General features: G+C 47.3%; 1 protein-coding gene across 4 annotated transcripts in view; it reads left to right on the forward strand.

The window, feature by feature from the left end:
- ARMH4 (armadillo like helical domain containing 4) overlaps positions 1 to 21,624 on the forward strand; it is a 109,151-nt gene that overhangs the window by 17,419 nt on the left and 70,108 nt on the right. For 2 of the 4 annotated variants that reach the window (XM_084632455.1, XM_084632454.1), the window contains exons 4-5: positions 274 to 504; positions 17,817 to 18,053. In XM_084632455.1, coding sequence (XP_084488581.1) covers positions 274 to 504; positions 17,817 to 18,053 — 468 coding nt within the window. The remainder of the gene's footprint in view (positions 1 to 273; positions 505 to 17,816; positions 18,054 to 21,624) is intronic. The other 2 variants (XM_084632456.1, XM_084632457.1) reach the window with 2 other exon arrangements.

The following is a 21,624-nucleotide window of genomic DNA, read 5'->3' on the forward strand; positions in this document are numbered from 1 at the left end:
TCCCCAGAAGCAACATAAAGTAAAACTAACAGAAGGCTTCTTACAGGAGATCTCCCACACTCAGAGAGCTGTCCCTTGGGGAGTACTGGTTTCATTCATTGCACCATTGTACAGAGAGCTTTGTGCATAAATGGTAACGGAATTTAATAATTCCTTTTTCTTTAAAGTTAAGCCTCCCTTTAAGAATGAATTCTTTAATAATTACTGGTACTCATGCTGCAGGGTTGGTCTGCAACAATTATCTCGGTGGGTATTTATGCTTCCTATTTTCAGTCGTTTTAACAGACTTGGTCACTGTCTCAGATGAGGAAGCAGTCACTGCTCTTCCCGAATCCTCAGAGACCCTCGCTGGAATGAGAATGCAGGTGGAGGAGCTGACCAGCAGAACTGCGACCCTGGCAACTCCAGCTTTGATGGCATCTTCTGTAAGGAGAACTGTGGTTCCATCTGTGAGGCGGATTAGCACAGCTGTCACCTACGGATTGGACCGGTTGGAGTCGGAAGGTACACATGCTCTGAAGGCTAGCATGCAGGCTGGTTTGGTGTGAGATGGTGCACCTGGGTTAGGATGTGCTACTTGATTTTTCTTCACTTTTGTAATTTTGACTGGGAGACAGATCTATGTACATTTCTTACAGGTGCAAATAAGGAGAAACAGGAAAATGTTTCCCCCTTTCACAGGGACACAACGGACAATTAACACTGTGCATCATGCCTCTGAGCATAATTATTGATTTGGATAGAACTGTATGCTGGAAAAACTTGAGGTGGAGAAACATTCCACTAAATCCCAGTAGCGCTCGTTATTGGTAATGATAACCAATGGTACAAAGGCTCACTTTGGTGCCTCTGTCTCGCGTGAACAACACAGTGACCATAAAAATGTATTTAAAGCTATATTCAAGCAATTTGAGACACCCCCCCCCATATGGAAACCCAGTGTCTTCCACAAAGAGATGCTGTTAACGCTCCTGAACAGCGTAAGGAGAAAGAGACCATCTTGAGCGCTGGGTGCCTCGCAGTTCGGGGAGAGGGCGGCATTTTAAAAGATCCATATTGGTGCAATGAGAAACTAGTTAAATCTTGAAGAGCGAGTGCTGCCCTTCAGTGCTTAATTTGTAATGAAAGGGGCTCAAGCAATTTTTTTACTTTCATAACTGGTGCGGCAAGCCCAGAGGTGCCGGGGCTACGAACTGTCGAGCCTAGAGATGCCGGGGCTCAGCCCTGGCACAAATGAAGCACTGCTGCCCTTCCTCTGAGCCCACCCCTTATGATCGCCTCCAGCATTGCTCCCCCTCGCCCCTTGGCATCAGTTCTACCAGCCACTCCCGCTCCTCTGCCGCTCTCCATCCTCCCTTTTTGATTCCTTGATCTCTGCCTTTCCTCTACCCTCACATCCTTGGCTCCCCTCTCCCACTGTTTGGACTGCCTCCCGCAATCCCAGGCCTGTATCTCCCCTCCCCTTTGCTATCTCTGCTCTTGCTGTGCTAAGCTCTGCCGGACGAAACATTGTGACTGTGCCGTCATTGTCCCTTCAGCTCTGATTAAGTCCCCAGACCTCTCCGGGAACCTCCCTCCCTGTCCTTCATTCTCGATCCAGGAACTTCCCTCATTACTTTAAAGACAGGACTGACGCCATTTAGGAGGCATGTACCATTCCCCACTCCAGGCTGTTCTCCTTCACTCCAGTCTCCCACATCTCCTTCCTTTTGTCTCCTTCAGCCCTTTTCCTTCCCATGTTCTACGCTATCATGATCCATCCCTTCCCTTGACCTTCTTCCCAACCCCCAGCTTTCAAGCGTGTTTTTGTTTTCCCTACTACCATCCCATCTCCCATCTCCTGTTTACCTCCAAGGGAATCTGGCCTGTTCTTTTGGCAATACAAAGTGTAGCGTGGGGGGGGAGTGGAGTTTAGGAAAAAGAACAGGGGTTTGGGGGATGGTTAAGGGGTGGAGTATTTAGGGGAAAGTGAGTGGGTTTAGAGTAGGCAGGGTGTGGTTAGGGGAGGAAGGTTCAAAGTGGATCTGGAACGACTCATTTCCAGACTCTTTAAAAGTTGTGGGTCTCTTGAAGTTGTGGAATTTTTGTCCTGTGGGAGGGTGTTTAACTGCACTTGGATCCTTCACTCTGTCTGCACAGGGATAAATGAGCCTGTTTTCTGCTGTAAGAGAAACCCTTTCTGTTGGGCTCCCGCCTGTTCCCTTTAAACACCCCGAGACCTGTCTCTGTTCTTATAACTGAATGAGATACTAAGGTCCTGAAATGCATTCATCCCAACTAGGGATACACCCTTTTCTCTGCAAGAAAAAAAAAAGTTTAAAGGACAAGGACCCGCCAACCATCCTCCAGTCAGTAGGCTGCCTCATGCAAGGTCATCTGGGGCTCCATCCTGCAATATGCTGAGTATGCTAGTTAGTGGCTGCGCGCCTTCCAGTGTCATTGAAGTCAATGGGAGTTGCAGAGGGTGCTTAGCACTTTGCAGAATTGAGCGACAGAAGCAGAGGCTGGGCTTTGCCCCGTGCCCAGCGGAGGAGAGCAAACTACAGACAAGCAGCACGTTAATATAAAAAACAGGCAGTTTCAAAATAAACTGCATATGGATGGCGATGGAGGGGAGAGGCTGAAGTGCTATGAATCATAGCACAGCGTGTCAGTATCAGGGATGTTAATGGCCGTTTTAAAACTCAGCCCTGTTTTCAAGGCAACGAATGAATTTGTTGACCTTCGGCGTGCCATTCTCTCCTTTCTCAGGACTCTGCTGGGCTGGAGGGAGAGTCAGTCGGTTTTTAATTGTAGACATTGGACCAGCTTGTATTTTCGTAAATGTGGCACAGGTGCCTAGTGCAATGGTTAAGTGGCACATTAAATAATTCTGTGAAATGCCAAAAGCTGTGGTATGGCTGTGAGTTCACAAGCATAGGAGTCAGGAAATTTCCACCTATGAGATGTAATCCCTGGCTTCCTTAGAGTCAGTGGTAAAACGTCCATTGACTTCCAAGGGGGCAGGATTTCATCCCGATTCTCACAGCAAGTAAGGCATAGGTAGTGTTTTGCTTTGCTGTGGGTCAGATCCTCAGATCCTTTGCTCGCTCACACCAGGAATCCCACTGATGTCACTAGGACTAGCCGTGCTAATAAGGGGAGTAGGATTTCATCCATTATATGGTATGGGCCTGAACTTGCACCCGTTGGAATTATTTGTCCCTAACTTCAATGGGACCCTGTATATGCAACTTCACTGAGTTATAGCCAATATGGGAAGCATAACGTTGAATATCTTGATGTTTGTGCAAAATCAGAGCCCCAGCAGTGAATTAATGGCTTCAGTTTAGTTTCCTTGCTCTGAAAAGAAAACGCCAGTGTCCGGTATGGGACTGTGCACTATTGAGCACACAGCTGAACAATGTTTTTTTCTAAATTTTCTTTGTGCCGAGTGAGCTACAAACTCCACTACATTTTTGTCCTTGGGCAAGCTGAAACTTTCTTTTTTTTGGAAGTCTTTTTTACACTGTATTGGATTGAAAAGAATAAGGTAGTTTTAAAGTGATGTTTCAGTAATACACATCCAGATGGAACACACAGGCAAATATCACAGTGGGTTGAGGACCTATTAGCTTTCAAGAGTTTGAGTTAACAACCCAACCAAGTTAGAAACCCAGGATAGCAGGAGCCCCTGCCTCTCCCGGCATGAGCCCCTACACCCATCCCCTGTAAGGAGCCTCAGCCCCTGAGGGAAACCCCTTCCATCTCCTCCCAGGCTCCCCTCCCTGCTGTCTCGATGCTTCCTTGGGGGAAGGGACTTTAGGGTCTTCCCTTCTCTGCCCCACAGCCAGCCCTGCTCTCCCACCCCCTGGGCAGTGGGGGCAGCACAGGCTTCCCCTTCATCCCCCTCTGCAGCTTCTTACTGGGCCTGGCTTCTGGGGGCTCATTTTAGCACCGCCAGCCCTCAGGACCAAGCTCTCCACAGCCAGCGCCTGCGCCCTGGACGTACAGCTTCCCGATCTCCCCCAAATGGAGCCCCTGGCCTGTGCCTCCCCCCCAACCCTGGCTCCTTACCCTTCCCTGCTGGCTTGAGGTTTCCCATGGTGCCCAGAGGAAATGCCCAGAGGAATTGCCGCAGGTTCCAGCAGGAGGACCTCGCAGGCAGAACAGGACTTGGGTGCTGGTCGTGCTCCCTCCAGAGCTCTGGTTGCCTCCACCCCCACCCCTCACTCTTCCTTGCTGGTTTGAGGCTTCCTGCTGGTCCCTAGTGCTGCCAGGCACTACTATAGGTTCCGGCAGGTTGAGGGCCCAAGTGCAAGTTGCTTCCTGCCACGTAAGATTCGTGGTAGGTACCAGAGTAAAGGGAACACTGCAACTGAATGTGGCTCTTTGCAACGCACATACAGTTCAGATTTCACATGCTGTGGTCCTGGATGCCTGCTCAATGCACTGTGCCTTGTGGCTCTGACACCGTGAGAAATGTACAGGGTTGGGGGTTTAGCCAACATGCTGCCAGATGTGCTGGGCCACTTCTCAGACCTGCTTTTAAAACAGGAAGGGACATGCATCTTTCATAGCTCCACTAAGGTGCAAATACTGCCCCTCTGACAGTGGGGGCTCCCCTGGCAGGAAAACGGATACAATTCCACTGTGCAAGAGGGGAGAGGATCCCGAGGCCTGGTACAGAGCTCAGCACCCTAGGGGTTCCCTTGCATACCAGCACAAAGGGGGCAGGTATGGGTGGAATGTATAGGAATGGGACTAGAGTATCCTCTACTATGCAGATCTTCCCATCTTTCCCCCTGCAGAGGGAGCATACCCCAGGCAGCCTCAGAGCTGTAGCGCTGTATGCAGAGTGGCTCTACAGACAGAGGAGGCAAGTATTTCTCCCCCAACTCTTGCCCGTGCTCCCTGGAGCAGGCCAGCTTACAGCCCAATACCTGGGCTGTGCACCGCTGTGCAGGATTATAATGGAATGCACCTGTACATTGGTGCATGCTGTTCTGCTTCACTCGTTCATGCCATCTCTGTTCTGTGGTTGGTATTTTTCAAGTCTAGCCAAATGTACATTCCTCAATGAGGACTACACGCATGCCAAGTTTGATGTTTTAAATCTCATCTGCTTCAGTTCTCCATGTGCAAGAACAAGTGCTTGAGATTTCTGTTTAAACCCCCTTCCACCCCAGCCTCCGAAACCACCCAAACCCCTTTTATTTCACACTCTGGTCATTCAACTGGCTCAGTCTTCTACACATTTTTCCAAAAAACCATTTGTCTCTGAGCTGTGATTAAGCAGGAGAAATTTCTCCCCAAAAGGTCATTTAATTTGAGAGAGAGGAGCGTATACATTAATGAAAAGCAGAGGCTTGCAGTGAAATTGCTGAGCCCTGGCTATAATGGGCTAAAATCTGCTCCCTTACAGCCTTGCAATCTCATTAAAAATTTAAGTGAGGTCACAGGGGTGTAAATAGGAAGGGAGTTTGGCCCAGTGTGGTGAACTAGCTCCACCCAGCTTTTGAAAAGTCAGAAAAAATGGCCAAGATCCAAATAATTTAAATCAAAACAGACAAATGGATTAATTATTAAAAAGCTGTGGATACAGATTTTTTCATTTCTCCCTATTTATTAATGCTACGTAGAAGTGGGAACTGCAGTATTTTTGATACACACTTGGCCTCTGCATCCTTTTCAGCTTTTATCAGCAGATGGCAATACCCCCCAGATTTTTCTGCTTTCTTGCTGTATCTCGTTCCAAGATCTTGCAACTGAAAATGAGAGCACCTGTTTAACAAAAAGACCGCTTTCAGAGCAGCAGCCATGTTAGTCTGTATCCGCAAAAAAGAAAAGGAGTCCTTGTGGCACCTTAGAGACTAACAAATTTATTAGAGCATAAGCTTCTGGCACTAGAGCATAAGTCCTTGTGGCACTAGAGACTAACAAATTTATTTGAGCATAAGCTTTCGTGAGCTGTAGCTCACGAAAGCTTATGCTCAAATAAATTTGTTTAACAAAATGTTGCATCAAAATAAAAGTTTGTATTATTTCCCAAACCAGCGTATTGGTGTTTTTTGTTTCTCCCCCCACATCATGAATGTGACTGAAGAGAACATCTCTGCCAGGGGTAAACCCAGCCATGCCTCATTTTTCTTAGCGAGCTGTGCAGGAGGTGAGGGGATGCCCGGCATTCAGTTAAGAACATAAGAATGGCCATACTGGGGCAGACCAATCATCCATCTGGCCCGGTATCCTATCTTCTGATAGTGACCAATGCGAGGTGTTTCAGAGGGAATGAGCAGAACAGGGCAATCATTGAGTGATCCATCCCTTGTCGTCCACTCCCAGCTTCTGCCAGTCAGAGGCTTAGGAACACCCAGAGCATAGGGTTGCATCCCTGACTATCTTGGCTAATAGCCATTGATGGACCTATCCTCTGTGAACTTATCTAATTCTTTTTTGAACCCAGTTATACCTCTGGTCGTCACAACATTCTCTGACAATGGGTTCCACAGGTTGACTGTGTGTTGGGTGAAGAAATACTTCCTTTTGTTTATTTTAAACCTGCTGCCTATTAATTTCATTGGGTGACCCCTGGTTCCTGTGTAATGTGAAGAAGTAAATAACACTTTCTTATTTACTTCCTTTACACCATTCATGATTTTATAGACCTATATTATATCCCCCCATAGTTGTCTCTTTTCCAAGCTGAAAAGTCCCAGTCTTTTAAATCTCTCCTCATATGGAAGCTGTTCCATACCTTTAATCCACCTTTTCATGTTTTCTTACTATATGTTCCATTCTATGCATCCGATGAAGTGAGCCGTTGCCCATGAAAGCTTATGCTCAAATAAATTTGTTAGTCTCTAAGGTGCCACAAGTACTCCTTTTCTTTTTGCGAATACAGACTAACACGGCTGTTACTCTGAAACCTGTTCTTTTCTGTACCTTTTCCAATTCCAATATATCTCTTTTGAGATGGGGCAACCAGAACTTCATGCAATATTCATGGTGTGGGCATACCATGGATTTATATAATGGCATTATGATATTTTCTGTCTTATTATCTATCCCTTTCCTAATGGTTCCTAACATTCTGTTCTCTTTTTTGAATACCTCTGCAAATTGAGCAGTTGTTTCAACAGAACTATCCACAATGACTCCAAGAACTTCCTTGAGTGGTAATAGCTAATTTAGACCCCATCATTTTGTATGTATAATTGGGATTATGTTTTCCAGTGTGCATTACTTTGTATTTATTATCATTTGAATGTGCCATTTTCTTGCCCAGTCACCCATTTTTGTGAGATCCCTTTGTAATTCTTCGCAGTCTGCTTTGGACTTAACTGTCTTGAATAATTTTGTATCTTCTGCAAATTTTGCCACCTCACTATTTACCCCTTTTCCCAGATCATTTATGAATATATTGGACAGCACTGGTCCTAGTATAGATCCCTGGCGGCCACCACTTTTTGCGTCTCTCAATTCTGAAAACTGACCATTTATTCCTACCCTTTGTTTCCTGTCTTTTAACGAGTTACTGATTCATGAGAGGGCCTTCCCTCTTATCCCATGACTGCTTACGTTGCTTAAGAGTCTTTGGCAAGGGACTTTGTCAAAGGCTTTCTGAAAGTTAAAATACGCTATAGCCACTGGATCACCCTTGTCCACCATGTTTATTGCCCCCCTTAGAAAATTCTAATAGATTGGTGAGGAGTGATTTCCCTTTACAAAAGCCAGGTTGACTCTTCCCCAACAAATCATGTTCATCTATGTGTCTGATAATTCTGTTCTTTTATTATAGTTTCAACCAGTTTGCCTGGGACTGAAGTTAGACTTGCCAGCCTGTAATTGCAAGGATCACCTCTGGAGCCTTTTAAAAAAATTGGTGTCACATTAGCTATCCTCCAGTCATCTGGTATGGAAGCCGATTTAAATGATCGGTTACATACCACAGTTGGTAGTTTTGCAATTTCATATTTGAGTTCTTTCAGAACTCCTGAGTGAATACCATCTGGTCCTGGTGACTTATTACTGTTTAATTTATCCAGTTTGTTCCAAAACCTCCTCTGTTGACACCTCAATCTGGGATAGTGCCTCAGATTTGTCACCTAAAAAAGAATGGCTCAGATGTGGAGATCTCCCCCACGTCCTTTGCAGTGACAAAGAATTCATTTAGCTTCTTCACAATGGCCTTGTCTTTCTTGAATGCTCTGTTAGCACCTTGATGGTACATGAGAGAGCTGGAGTACCGGGGTCAACCGGAGAGCGCTCTCCCATCGGTTTAGTGGGGTTTAAGCCCTGCTCGGACCGCAACAGGCCTATGCCTGTTAGTGACCTGCATGGTAGCTGCTTGAAGTGCCTGGGGGAATCCCATATAAAAGAGAAGTGTCGCATCTGTAAAAACTTTCATCCCAGGATACAGAAAGAACGCGACATTCGCTTGAGGGCCCTCCATGGAGGCTGCTCTTCTCCCAGCGCTTTAATTTCGGTGTGTAGTGCACGTCCGGCACTGGGCTCTTCCCGGCACCGATCCCCTTCGCTGGTGCCCAAGAAGAAGGCCAAGAAGAGGGACCTGGCGCTGAGCAAGCCGGATCAAGGGGCATCGGGCAAAGGACCCTGCTCGAGCCGCCTGCCCACACCGGAGCTGCAAGGGGGCTCTGCCCTGGGTGTTATACTTAGAAAATGAAAACCAACAGGATCTTATTTATGGAATAAGGCAATACGCCATATTTATTGTGAATACAGAAGGAATTAAAGTAAGCAATCAGTTATAGCTATAACATTCCATTCTCTCACACATTCACTCATACACGCAGAGTTTTGCAAGGTTGTTATAGTTACCAGCTGGAGGTTGCTCATGCCAAGTCACTGGCCAGGTGGCCTGGACATGAGGATGAAGCCGAGTCTTGTCTGATGCGCATCCGATGCTCCTGGAGGGTGGTTGCAGAACCAAACTCAAAGTTCTCAGTTTTTAGAGTCTGTCTTTCCTTCTCATTCAAATCCATAGGGTTTGCTTTGTTATGCTGTTTTCACGTTTGAAGTGATCATCAATCACAGTTCTTACATTTGAAATGATAGTCCGTCATGCAGATGGCACAGCAGTGACGGCTTGTTGTTATCTTGTTCTTCGGTTCTTTGGCCCCTCTGTTTTTGGGGTAGTTTGGGGTGGATTCCGATTTGACCTACGGGGTCATCTGGTTTTCTTCATCCTGCGCATTCTTTGGCTGGATATTCCTGGGTAGTTATTATTTATTAGGCTGGAGCTTTAACCTTTTATTACTTATTCAAACATTTAAACATACATTTACAATCATACCCTATTTCACTTAACATAACTATTCTTAAATCATTGAGGCATGACAGACTCCAGTGAATCTATCCATGCCACTGATTACACATGAAAAGAAAACAAGCAAGATAGGATTATAAAAGTGGAGGAACAACAAATCTTGTTCTTGATTTCAGAAAAACATTTGTAACATGTTGTTATCTTATCACTTTTAGGACAAACTCTTTGTCTCTGAATGAAGAAAAGGAGTACTTGTGGCACCTTAGAGACTAACAAATTTATTTGAGCATAAGCTTTCGTGAGCTACAGCTCACTGAATGTTTTTCTACAATTAGCACAGACCTTGAAAACTAACAAGCCTGCTTCAGTTAGCACAAACTCAGCAGGCTGAGAGAACAGACTGAGAGACATATTTCTTTTAATAATACAAGCCAAATCCGGGGTCTGTACTGGACCATATTTTCCTGAAAATAATTAATGTATTTAATTATTACTTTTAATCCAACACGGGGAGTACCTCCCCTAAGGGACCCACCACCAACTCCGGAGAACGGTGGGGGACCCAGGCTGATGACACAATCAACACCTTCTCAGCTCCCAGATCCCAGGGAGCAATGAGTGCTCCCGCCACCCAGCTAAAGCTCCCTACAAGGGCAAGCTGGCCGTGAGGGCCTCCCAGAAGGCGAGCGAATGCCACCGGTCTCCGGAGCCAAGGCAGAGCCCTGTGTCGCCACGCCATTGGTTTCCTCGTCAGCCCAGCTCACTGATTCGTCGCTACAGGTCACCGGCGCTGCATTCCTCATCTCCGCCCTCACGCCAGGGTTCGCCTAGAGAGAGACGCCAATCGTCTCACAGTTGGCATTGGTCGTCTTCGCACCAACGGTCACCATCACTGAGGCCTCGGGGATGCTCCCCAGCTCGGTACCGCTCCCCTACTCCCGGCACCGGTTGGATATTCCAGGAACCAGTCACCCCTAGCTATGGTTAGCCACCAGATCCAGGCATCAACTGATGACTTCAGAGATTATCAAGCACTCCTTCTCCGGGTGGCCACCAACTTGGACCTCAAGGTGGAGGAAATGGAGGAGCAATCGGATACGCTATTCAGTGTGCTTTCTGCGTCCACCCCCGCTTGTGACGCACTCCTGGTACACAAAGGGGTCCTGAATATTACCAAGACCATCTGGCAAGCCCTGTCCTCCATCCTGCCCACTTCCAAGAGGGTGGAAAAGAAGTATTCCGTTGGTCACATTGGCGGCCAGCAAAAAGGACAAGCAGGGGCCAGCCAGTTCCACCCCCAAAAATAAGGAGGCCAAGAGACTGGACCTTTTTGAAGGCAAGATTTATTCTACGGCCAGTCTCCAGTTCAGGGTGGCAAACCACCAGGCCTTTTTGGGGCGCTATAATTTTAACTTGTGGGACTCCCTCCTTAAGTTTAAGGACTGCATGTCCCAGGTGGCTGCTCAAGAGTTTGGAGCTCTGGGGGAGGAAGGTACTGCAGCAGCTCGGTGCTCCCTCCAGATGGCCTGGGATGCGGCTAATTCGGCTGCCAGGGTGGTAGCCTTGGTGATGGTCATGAAGTGTAGTTCCTGACTCCAAACCACCGGCCTGTCCCAGGAGATGCAGGCCTCTATTCAGGACCTCCCGTTTGACAGGGTTGGCCTGTTCTCCAGCCACACAGATGCAAGGCTACACGGCCTAAAGTACACTCGGGCCACCCTCTGCTCATTGCGGGTGCATACTCCTCAATCTGCACGGCAGCCATGCCGACCACCCCCACCACCAAGGCAGTGGCAGCCACGGCAGGGACCTGCAAGGAGAAGGGAAGCTGGGTTTTAGCCACCGCTGGCCTTCATCCTCCCACTCACCGGCGCAACCTGGCCTGGCAAAACATTGCAGGGGCCAGAAGCACTTGTTTTGAGGGCGCTCTTGAGAGCGATGTACCAGCCACCTCCAAGGATCTGCCCCACGTTTTCCTCGACCATCTCCGTCCCTTCCATTCGGCCTGGTTGAGGTCACTTCAGACCATTGGGTGTTGGACATCGTGTCATCAGGCTACACCCGCCAGTTTTCCAGTAACTTTATACACACTAATAATTATACATAATTGAACAGAACAACAGGTTTCAGCAGATCATGACCTTTCATAGGATACCTTGCATGGCATGCTTTGTATGAAATATCACTGGCATATATAAATGATGAATATGGGGTTATAGGATGCCATTCTGAGATACCTGTGTCACAAGTAGCAACTTGGATACTGCCCTATAATTCTTTTAAAAATTATATTAATTTTAATTCCCGATTTGGGCAAATGAATTTTTCTTCTTTTAATAAAAGAACCTTACTGCTCAGAACAAGACATTTCTCCTCTGCTATAAATCTGACAAACGACTGTTTCTTAAAACTTCTGGATAACGAGAATGTTAGTGAATGGTAATGGCAAAGTTCTGAATGCTGAAATCTTCTCCCATGAAGGTTTTCTTGAAATAAAAATGAAGGGCCAAATTCATCCTGATGTAACTTCATTGACGTCAGTTGGGTTACAAGGATCCATTAAGTGGTCCTTCCTCTTTCACTCATTCCCAGCTTCTGGCAAACAGAGGCTAGGGACACCATTCCTGCCCATCCTGGCTAATAGCCATTGACGGACCTATCGTTGTTACTATCCCTTGTCTATCAGGTACCCGTTTCTCACTAGGAATTCTCCCCACGACTGCTGCTGCATCCCACGCAGTCAGATGCCCCCTCTAGCTGCAGAAGATGCCCTCAACCTTAGTAACCTCTCCAAGGTGATAAGGCAAACAGTTGAGAGGTGGCCCCTCATTTATATGGTACCCTCAAGGATAACCCCATCCTGGCAGCGCCATGAGGTTCCCTCTCAGCCCTCAGTCACTCGCTCTTCACCCGTCTCCTCCTCTGGGGATGGATATGGGGCAAGGATTGGCTACAGAAGGTGTACCAAGGATCCTTTTTTCAGTGCCTTCCATCTCATTTCTGTCTCTTTCAACATGGTCACAGCGGGGAGGTGGGAAACCTGACACAGTGCCTAGCACAGTGGGTTCTTGGTCCTTGACTAGGGCTTCTAAGAAATACTGTCACTACAACTACTACTAATAATTAATAACAATTCAGGTTTGCTTCTGTCTGGAATCTGCCTGATTTTTGTAAGGACCTAAAATCCATGGGAATAATAAGGAAAGTGGATGATGCCAAAGTAAGAAACTTGAGGGAATGGTAAGCCAGTCCCAGGAGCTTGGCAAGGCCATTCTCCACTGGTGATGGGAAAGATGGTCCCACGTGCTCTCTGACCACAGCACCAGCTGTTCCATAGAACAAAACTGCCTCTTCCCTCTGTGGCCTACCTGTCTGCTTCCGAGCACTGCACCCGCAACACTTCCTCTGGCTGTCTGACACAAATGCAACTGGGATCTTTTATCTATATGACCCTGGCCGTTCTCTGGCCACTCCACTGATGAGTGCAGAGCCGCACCCTTTGCGTGCGCCACAGAGAACTCTTTCGGAAGGAGAGAAGTGCTCACACTTTTTTCTGTGCTGCACACTGTTGTGAGGTTTTGTGCAGTTCCGTAATGTAAAATTATCTTTAATTTGTATTTGTTATTAACCATAACATAGAGGCTGCTTGCCACTAGGACTCAGAAAGGTCCCTGGTAAATTTACTGCAATACTGCTAGTAGACCAACCTGTGGCAAGTTATAATGACAATTTCTAGTGATTGATAATATAGCTGGGGATCCTAGGTGCTCAGATAAGTCTTTTGACACTTATCTAAAGCTCTCCATGTCCAGACATTCTTCCATCACTGATTCTAATCTCAGCTTCCGACAAGTTCTAAAAGCTGTCAGGTGCTTAAGGGAATAAAAGTCCATTGGGACATGAGCTGTGGTGTATCATACCTCCTGCTCTCAGCACTCCAGCTGCTCATAAGCTATTCTGTATCTCTGTTCCAGCTAGGAATTCTCAGTAGCCAATTAAGTTCCTAAGGGTTTTTTTTTTTCCTGCCTGTTTTAAAGCCTTCTAAAAATAACAAATTTTATAGATCAAATCCTGCTCTTCTTCCCTGAGCCAGGGGCCTCCTGAAAGGCAAAACTTCCGTTGACATCAGAGAAGGGCAGGGTTTTCATTTTTTCATTCATTTCAGATTCTGTCCTCAGCTACATATGCATTGCTTCTCTTTATTTCAGTGGCAGCTGGGAATGCATACTCCATTGCAAGCTCCTTGGGACAGAGACTGTCTTTGTGTGACGTATGTAGTGCCCAGCAAAATGGGGTAGTAAGCCTTGATTGGGGCACGTAGGTGCCACCACAATGCAAATCATAACAAACTAATGAACTGAGAGGCAGGATTTGACCCAGGGACAGGGAGTGTAAAAACATAGCACTAACTTTGTAAACTAGTGTTTACATGAAGATATAGCAGCTAAGGGTATATATAAACAAAAAGGTAGTCCCCCTCTCTGGGCATCTCTCTTAGCAAGAAAGAGACTATAGATGACCCCCGTCACCACAGTATCTGGGCACCTCACAGTCTCTAACCTCACACCCCCTATGAGGCAGAGCAGTGCTAGTATTCCCCATTACAGATGGGGAACTGAGGCACAGAGAGGCTAAGTGACTTGCCCAAGGTCACACAAGAAGTCTCTGGTACAGCAGGGAATTGAACCCATGTCCTTCAAGGGCTAAATGAGTGTCCTAACCACTGGGCCATCCCTGCTGTCACGCCTAGCTCTTCTATGTTGCAGGCAGAATCTGGAAAAGATTTGGGGCCAAAATTCACTACTTTTCCATAGGCCAGTGCCCAGTCAAATTAATCATGAACTGCTGCCATATGGGCAGCTCTGGCACACTCCCTTAGTCTGTTGGTCATTGTGGCTTCCATCCTAGGCATCCGTAACCACTTTTGTTTCTTTTACCTCCGGCGCTGTCAGAGCCCTGGGGTGCCCAGCGATGTACATGAGTGCAGGGAAACATTGTCACGGTGGGGTTCACTCACTGGAGTATTCTGGGGTTCTGCTACGCAACATTTGCCCCTGAATGCTGGTCTGTGGGAGCATCAGGTCTGCGTGTGGATTGTCTGTCTCTGTCAGTTTCCTCTTTTGCCCTTCCTAGCATTTGTGAAATGTGCTGTTGTTTGGAGACAACACTTCCTCCCAGTGACTGGCAGGTGGCGCTCTTCACTATTCTCACGGTTTGCTGAATGGTGGACAGCTGGCGACAGGATAGGGAGCTTTTAAAGGCCTTTTTCAGACTGTGAACTTGCGGTAAAGGGTAGAGAAAAAGGGGGTGCAGCATTCAGGAGCCATCCGTCCAATAGGGATTTTTACCAGTGATTATGCCAGAAGACTTGAATCCCCTTGATCTTTGTGGTGTGATCATGAAATGGACATCGCAGTTTAGGGACCACATCTCTCTTTGTAACCACTCTTTTCAGATGTGACTAGTGATTCCGGCCACTTTGATTTTTGGGTGCCCAGCTTCAGATGCTTTGCAGGGGCATGATTTTCAGAAGTGCTGTTACGTGCCCTTTAAAAGGCACCTCAGGTTGGGCTCCCAAAAATCAGTAGTTACTGTGGAAAAATTTTGACCCTAAATCTTTTTCAGATTTGACCTTGAGTCCATATTTCCTCACCTGCTGCCCAGCTCTCCCCACCCTCCTTCAGAGCTGGGGGGGAACTCTGCTAATATTCTAGTTTCTGCTGGTGTTTTTTGCCCCCCTTCTGTCTACTATTAAAGCTTAGAAATCCAAAGCTGCTACCTTCCTTTCTGGCAGCGTTTCTCCCAGCAGAGAACAAAACAGGGCTGGATTACTTTTTGTGGGTCCGGCACCAAACATATTTGTGGGCCCCCATGGGGGCAATGGGGCATGGCGGGGGGGGGGTCAGTCTCCAGAGCATGGGGCCGGCTGGGGGCAATGAGGCAGGGGATGGCACGGCAGGAGTAGCCCTGCTCTGCAAAGCCCAGCATGAGGACACCGGTTTACAAACTGCAGCTGCCAGACACACACTGGCCCACCCAGCCCTGCACTGCCAGTGTGCCCCTTCCCCTTGGGGGCAGGCCTACGCCACACGCCCTGCCCAGTGCCCCACCCTAATGCCCCGTGCCCCCTTGCCCAGAGACTGCCAGCACTGGTCTGAGGCAGCTCATCCCGAGGAGGAAGGTGGGGCCCCGCAGGTGGTGAGCAGCAGAGACCACCCAGCCAGAGCCGCGCTGGGGAGTGGGGCAGACCCAGACCCTGGGACGTGACCCCTGGGAGCCTGTTCAGTCCAGCCACGCCACTGGCCCCACGCCCAGGGGTCAGGCAGGAGGGATGGGGGTGAAGAGGAATGAGCAGTGGATGGGGCCTTGGGATATAACGCAGGCAAAGCAGGGTGTGGAGGCGGGGCCATGGTCTGGACTCCGGGGCTCCTGAGTATGGGCCCAGCGCCACAGAGCCACTGGTGCCATGGTAAACCCGGTACTGCAAAACACCTACATTAATTTGTCTTTGCAACTCTCCTGCAAGCATTCTCCTCGTGACCCACCAGGGATAAGCTCCAGCCCTGTTCATAGAGGCTGACTGTTTTGGTGTGAGCTCATTCAAAATGGCAGTGAAAGTTCTTGTTGTTTATTTGAAAGGATAGGAAAAGCAGAAGGACAAAGCCACTGGGGGATGAAATACTCCTGCCTTTCTCCTATCAAAGGTAATGAGAATCTAAGGGGCTGATGGTGCCCCGAAGTTCTATTCATTACTCTGCATGGCATAAGTGTTCTTAGAAATGACCTTTATGCTAAATCCAAATAGCGTATCGCATAAAATTCTGGAATTGAATAAAACTCATCAAAGTGCAGTTGTCTCATCTGAAGATCTGAAAAGCAATGTAGCCTTTTAAAGCAAATCCCTGATGATATAAACACTTGTGTCATGCACCAGTCTTTGATACTAATGCAGCACGGCACGCCGAAGGCTTGTAAATGGTAATGCCATTCTCATCTCTGAAATATTAAGTAGAGGGAGGAACTCCAAAAACAATGAATTCAAAACTTGGGTGTCCTCCCCACAAAGCAATGTCCTTTCCAAAAGTTATTCCAGCTTGTTTACTAGTTCACTCCTGGACCCAGACCTGTTAAAGTGTAACCGCATCCAGTAGCAGGGTAAAGCAGAGCCATGTTAAATAAGGTACAGCTCTCAATGTTGTGATAAGTATTTGAGTTTTTCACTCTTATACTTTGCCTTATCTAAGCTGAGCTGCTCCAGCTAACTGCCAAGGCAGCAGTATATGTGGGCCCCAGCTCTGAGCCCAAATGACTCACCTATTAGAAGTATCCAAATGTGGATTTTTCCTAGAATGTTTGTTTTTAACACAGGCTGAGGCCCACTGGCTGGAATACACCTTCAGCTGCACGGTGACAGTGTCTTCCACTCTGATTACGTCTGTAGAGCAGTTTTTAACAGATCAAAGTGCGCTTTACGTAAATGATAAACTACAGGGATATTATGTTTGTGTAGGCTGGCTTGCAAAAATATTTCTGATCATTATTTATCAGCTTATTGCCTTTTCAGATGCCCAGCACTCTAGCAATCAGGTGAAAAGAGGGTCACATGCTATCTTAATCCTACTGGATTCTTTCAAAGACTTTCTGAAGACACAGTGGGTCAAATTTTCAGCTGGGTAAATCAATGTAGCTGATGGAGCTATGCCAGTTTACACCAGCTGAGGATGTGGCCCACTATTTTTGCCATAGTGACTCAAAAGTTTTTTTTCAAAGTGGAGCCACCTAGAAGTACATTTGCCTAAACTAAGTAACCATGTGACACTGCTGTAACCCTTGTCCTTCCTTGTCCCATCCGGTCCCTGCTGTGATCCTCACTGCAAACAGATGTGCCAGCACAAATCAATGGGACTCCTCGTGGGCCCATGCATCTGCCTTAGCAGATCCGATCACAGGATCGAGGCTTCTGGCTGTAAGCTCTTTTGAGCTGGGACTGTGTCTAATTGTGCTGGGAAATAACTTGGCATGTGTTTGGGTGCTGTGAAAATATTGATGATAAAAAAAAGAAGCAAATTGTTGCTGCTTTAAAGCTTGGAAACTGGGAAAACATTTCTCACTTTAATTGAAAAATTGTCAAGACAAGCACACGTTTGTTGGGCGCACATACACACCCATATACACACACACACCAGGCACACACACAAATACACACACACACACTCAGGATACGGAATGACGACATACTCCACCATTGACACAAGACATCCTTAGAACACATCTCACTGGCTGAGAATAACTTGAAGACAGAACATAATTACTTAGCAACTTCAGAAAGCTGATAACTTTTCCAAATTAACCCATTCCTCGGTGTCACATACCCTATAAACCTGATACAACCTGGTTCAAATAACCAGTCTGTCTTTCTGAATGAATTAAATAAAACCTGTTCTGGTAGCAAACCCAGTTAGTGGAGTCTGATGACACAGACGTATAAATCTTCAGCTTTGCAGGGTCTTTCTCACGGTTGTTTTTGTCCTGGTTTCTGTTTGTCCAGAGGGGGAGGAGGAGGAGGATGAAGAGGAGGATGAAGAAGAGGAAGAGGAGGAAGACAGAGATACAGACTCAATGGAGGAAAGCATGGAGGGTGACACGGAGCTGCCAGGTTTCACTCTTCCTGGCGAAACTTCCCAGGAGCCCATAGTTGGCATAGGAGACTCTGCAGCACAGCTGGCTGGGGTATCTTACCAAGTTCCAGACACCATTGAATGGGAACAGCAAAACCAGGGCCTTGGTAAGAGCAACTCTTCTCTTCTTTCTTCAAGGGGGAGTGTTCCTTGTTTTGCATTTTTTGCTCAGAAACCCCCTGGGCTTTTCACTTATTCACTAACCCCCCTGGGCTTTTCACTTATTCACTAAATCCGGACTAGTGTCACTGTAGTCAGTGCAAGTACTCCAGATGGACTCCTGTGTAACCGGGATCAGAATCTGGCTCTGTGTCCCCAGTCAAATAACATCCCATTTAACGGAGAACCCACTCAGAGCACCCGTGCTAGCCCTTTGTTTCCAAAGCCTCGCTCCGTATTACTCTGCTGACACTCTAGCTGGCTAAGGTAAGTGCTGCAAACTGAGCTTCAAAGGGAAAGTTGGGGGCCCTCTGCTGGAGGAGAGGTGCAGTAAAGTGAGGCCCGCTAGGACAGGGAAGAGTAGCGGTGAGTCAAGCATTTTGCAACTGCTGCTCTCTGCTGCTGCATTCCTTTCAGTGCCAGTTTCCTGGCATTTCACAGGAGAGGTATCTATTCCAGGTACATGGGTCAGCCTTGGAGGCAATGAGTTCATGGTATGTGAGGCAGCACTGGTGAAGGTTACAAATCAAGGCCTGCATGAAATTATATTCAGTCTATTCAGCCCAGCTTATCTCTAGCCCTGGATTGCATGAGCAGATCAGGTATCCCCACCTGGGAAAACCACCAGTCTAGGAAGGCCGTGCCCTAGATCAGTCTCCTGGGCCTAACCATTGCAGCATGCACTGTATGCGAAGTCACCAGCTGTGTGGCGAGCTCTGCTGCACAAGGCAACGTAGAAAGCTTCAAGGACAGCATCAGCCTCTTCTACAAACTTCTTTGGTCACAGCTTTAGTTGTCTGCCTTATTATCGACATGACGTGAATTTCCCATCCATGTACGCCGCAGCTGAATGTGCTAGGAATTGAAATGGGGGCTAGCAGCCATCTGAGGTGAGCAGTGGACCTGAGGTGTGGGCCAGTGGAAGGTTTACTAAAGAGAGAGACCACCAAACTTGGCTAAGCAAAGTAGCAATTGTACCAGTGTCGTGTTCTGCATATTGTGGGGCCCAAACCAACTCCCATCAAAATCAGTGGGAATCTTTCCAGTGTCTTTGATGGGAGCTGGGTCCGGACTAGACAGAACACCCTTGCGTGTGACCATTAAACATCTGGCCATTCTGATGGGCCCTTCAAGCAAACCATTCTCAAGTCCTTTTATCCGCAGCCTCTATCATGTATTGTGTGGTTATAACTTACACTTCTGCCAGGGGTTCAATTCCTTGTATTTCTTTCCCCGGTAAATCTGTTTCCAGCCTGCTCTGGTGGTGGTAGTTTTCTCTGATGCATTTTTTGAGATCCTCAACTGCCAGGCTGCTCTTTCCCTGCTGAGGGCAGATTGAGTTTGAGTCTGATCTGACATCGCCCTGGCTGACTAAATCTTGTGTGGAAATATTGTTTAATATTTCACATGTAAAATCTGCATGGGTCTTGTTAGCCCATTAAACTGGACAGGAGCAAGGTGTGAAGTAAATAATTCTGATTCCTTAACTCCTTTCTGGTTAATTTTAAAGAATTGGATTTAGAGGAATAAACAGGGGAATATTTGGGAGAGAAAGATTGCACTGGGAGAGCCTCAGAAAGCTTTTCATTTGTTCTTGCGTTAGTTTTATGGTGTCTCGGAAAAAATGATAACGGACCAGATCCTTTGTGCTGGCTTGAGCAGTTCAGTGCCACCAGTGGGATGACTCACATGCTTCCAGTTAAGCATGTGGTTAGTCTGATTCAGGGCCAGAGTGCTCGACAACTGGCAGGTTTGCACCCTGGATAAGTATCTCTGCAAAGCTTTGCCTCTTGAGCTGCCAGTCATCGCCAGATGTGTCAGTGTGTTGTAGCCATTTACAGGAGTTCTGTCATATGTATTAGAGCATATGTATGTTGACATGAGTTCTGTTATAGTATTTACCATGTAACATAAGTTTGTGTTTAAGGGTGTTCACCCCACACCAGAAAGGTAGGGGTTAAAAGCAGCCTATGAAGCTGTGCAGGGAGCAGCCAGTCAGGGCCCAGCGGGCTTACATAAAAAGAGCTGCTAGGCCAGAGACACTCAGTTCCTGCAGGGAGTCCAAGGGGAAAGGACTGTGTTCCTATCAGGCTGCAGGACAGAGCAGTTGCTGGCAGGGACTGGTGGAGCAAGGAGGAGCTCCTGGCTGGCTGCTGGGACTTGCAGGCTGGAGACCCTGAAAAGAGGGCGAAAAAGGTCCCTGGGGCTGCAGGGCAATGGCCCAGGGAACTGAAGCGGTATTGGCAGAGAAGTTAAGGAGAAGCAGCAGAAGGCTGCTATCTACAGGGTCCTGGGCTGGGATCCAAAGTAATGTGGCCACTGGGGAAGTTGGAGGCAAAGATCAAGGAAAAGGAAGTATGGGTAATATCCAGCAGCTTCTCCCAGGCTCTAGCAGAGAACAGCAAAAAGGTGGGGCAGCCTTGGGAACTCTCAGAAAATACGGGAATTGGGTTGTGCTAAACAGCACTCAAAGAGGTTAATTCAGAAGAAACTGCTATGAAAAATAGGTGAAATCAAGCTTCTGTTTGGGATAATAAATGTATCTTTATAAACCTATCAAGGTAAGGGGAAAACAGCAAGGGTCTTTTTCACACTCATGTAATAAGACATTTGAGCTGATTTTGGTCCGACATTGTTGGCTGAATATACTGAGAAACAGCAATCTTGCAACATTTTAAAATGTTACTTTGAAATAGCAGCTGTTTGAAAAGGTTTATGTGGCCAGTTAAAGCGAAGTCTCGGTAAGTTTGGCTAGATCAATGTACTATCCAGCCTTAACTCTTACCTCCCGTTGTGCGGAGAGACTTAGAAATATTGGCTCATACAAAAAGCCACATCTGTCTAGGTCTTCATTCTTCCCATCAACAGCAACAACAAAAGGGATTTTTGTCTGACTTGATGCTAAACTAGGGTCAGCCACATAACACCAGCAACCAAGTTATCAGGGACTTCCCTCTGCAGCATTTTTTTCCCTCCATTTCAGCCTTGAGTTTTAGAAGCAGCCGAGAATTCCTTTGCCAGTTCAGTGGGACGCAGGGGAGATGCCGTTACCAATATCCAGTACGATGTGTACAAGAGGGTCTGGCTCAGCTCTTATTGACTTAGAGCAGTTTCAAATCAGTTACAGAAGGACGCAGATTAGCAAGGCCCAGTGATACAGTATAAACCTAGGAGGGGCTAAGCCCGTCCCAAAGGCTGCTGTTATTCCACGTTCTGTTCCTAGGTACCCCTGCAGTGCAGAGATGGTTGGAATCACAGGCTCTGAATCCCTAAGCTAGCCAGCCCTCCCGAGAAACGACAGCCTCAGCAGTAGAACAGGCCGAAGCACAGGCTACCTGAAGATCAGGCCAAAGGTAGTATGGGTGGCTTCCACGTATAAAGTTTTGGGTAAGCAGGGCTGAGGAGAGCCATGCCCCCTGCAGATGTTTGTAACAGGCTGTGGGGCGAAGCTAGGCAGCCTGCTGATACCAACTACCCAGCCTGCAAACCTCCTGCAGTTTAAAAACTAGTCTCGCCTGG

The sequence above is a fragment of the Lepidochelys olivacea genome (genome assembly GCF_965140295.1).
Source record: "Lepidochelys olivacea isolate rLepOli2 genome assembly, chromosome: 6".
Lineage (NCBI taxonomy): Eukaryota > Metazoa > Chordata > Testudines > Cheloniidae > Lepidochelys > Lepidochelys olivacea.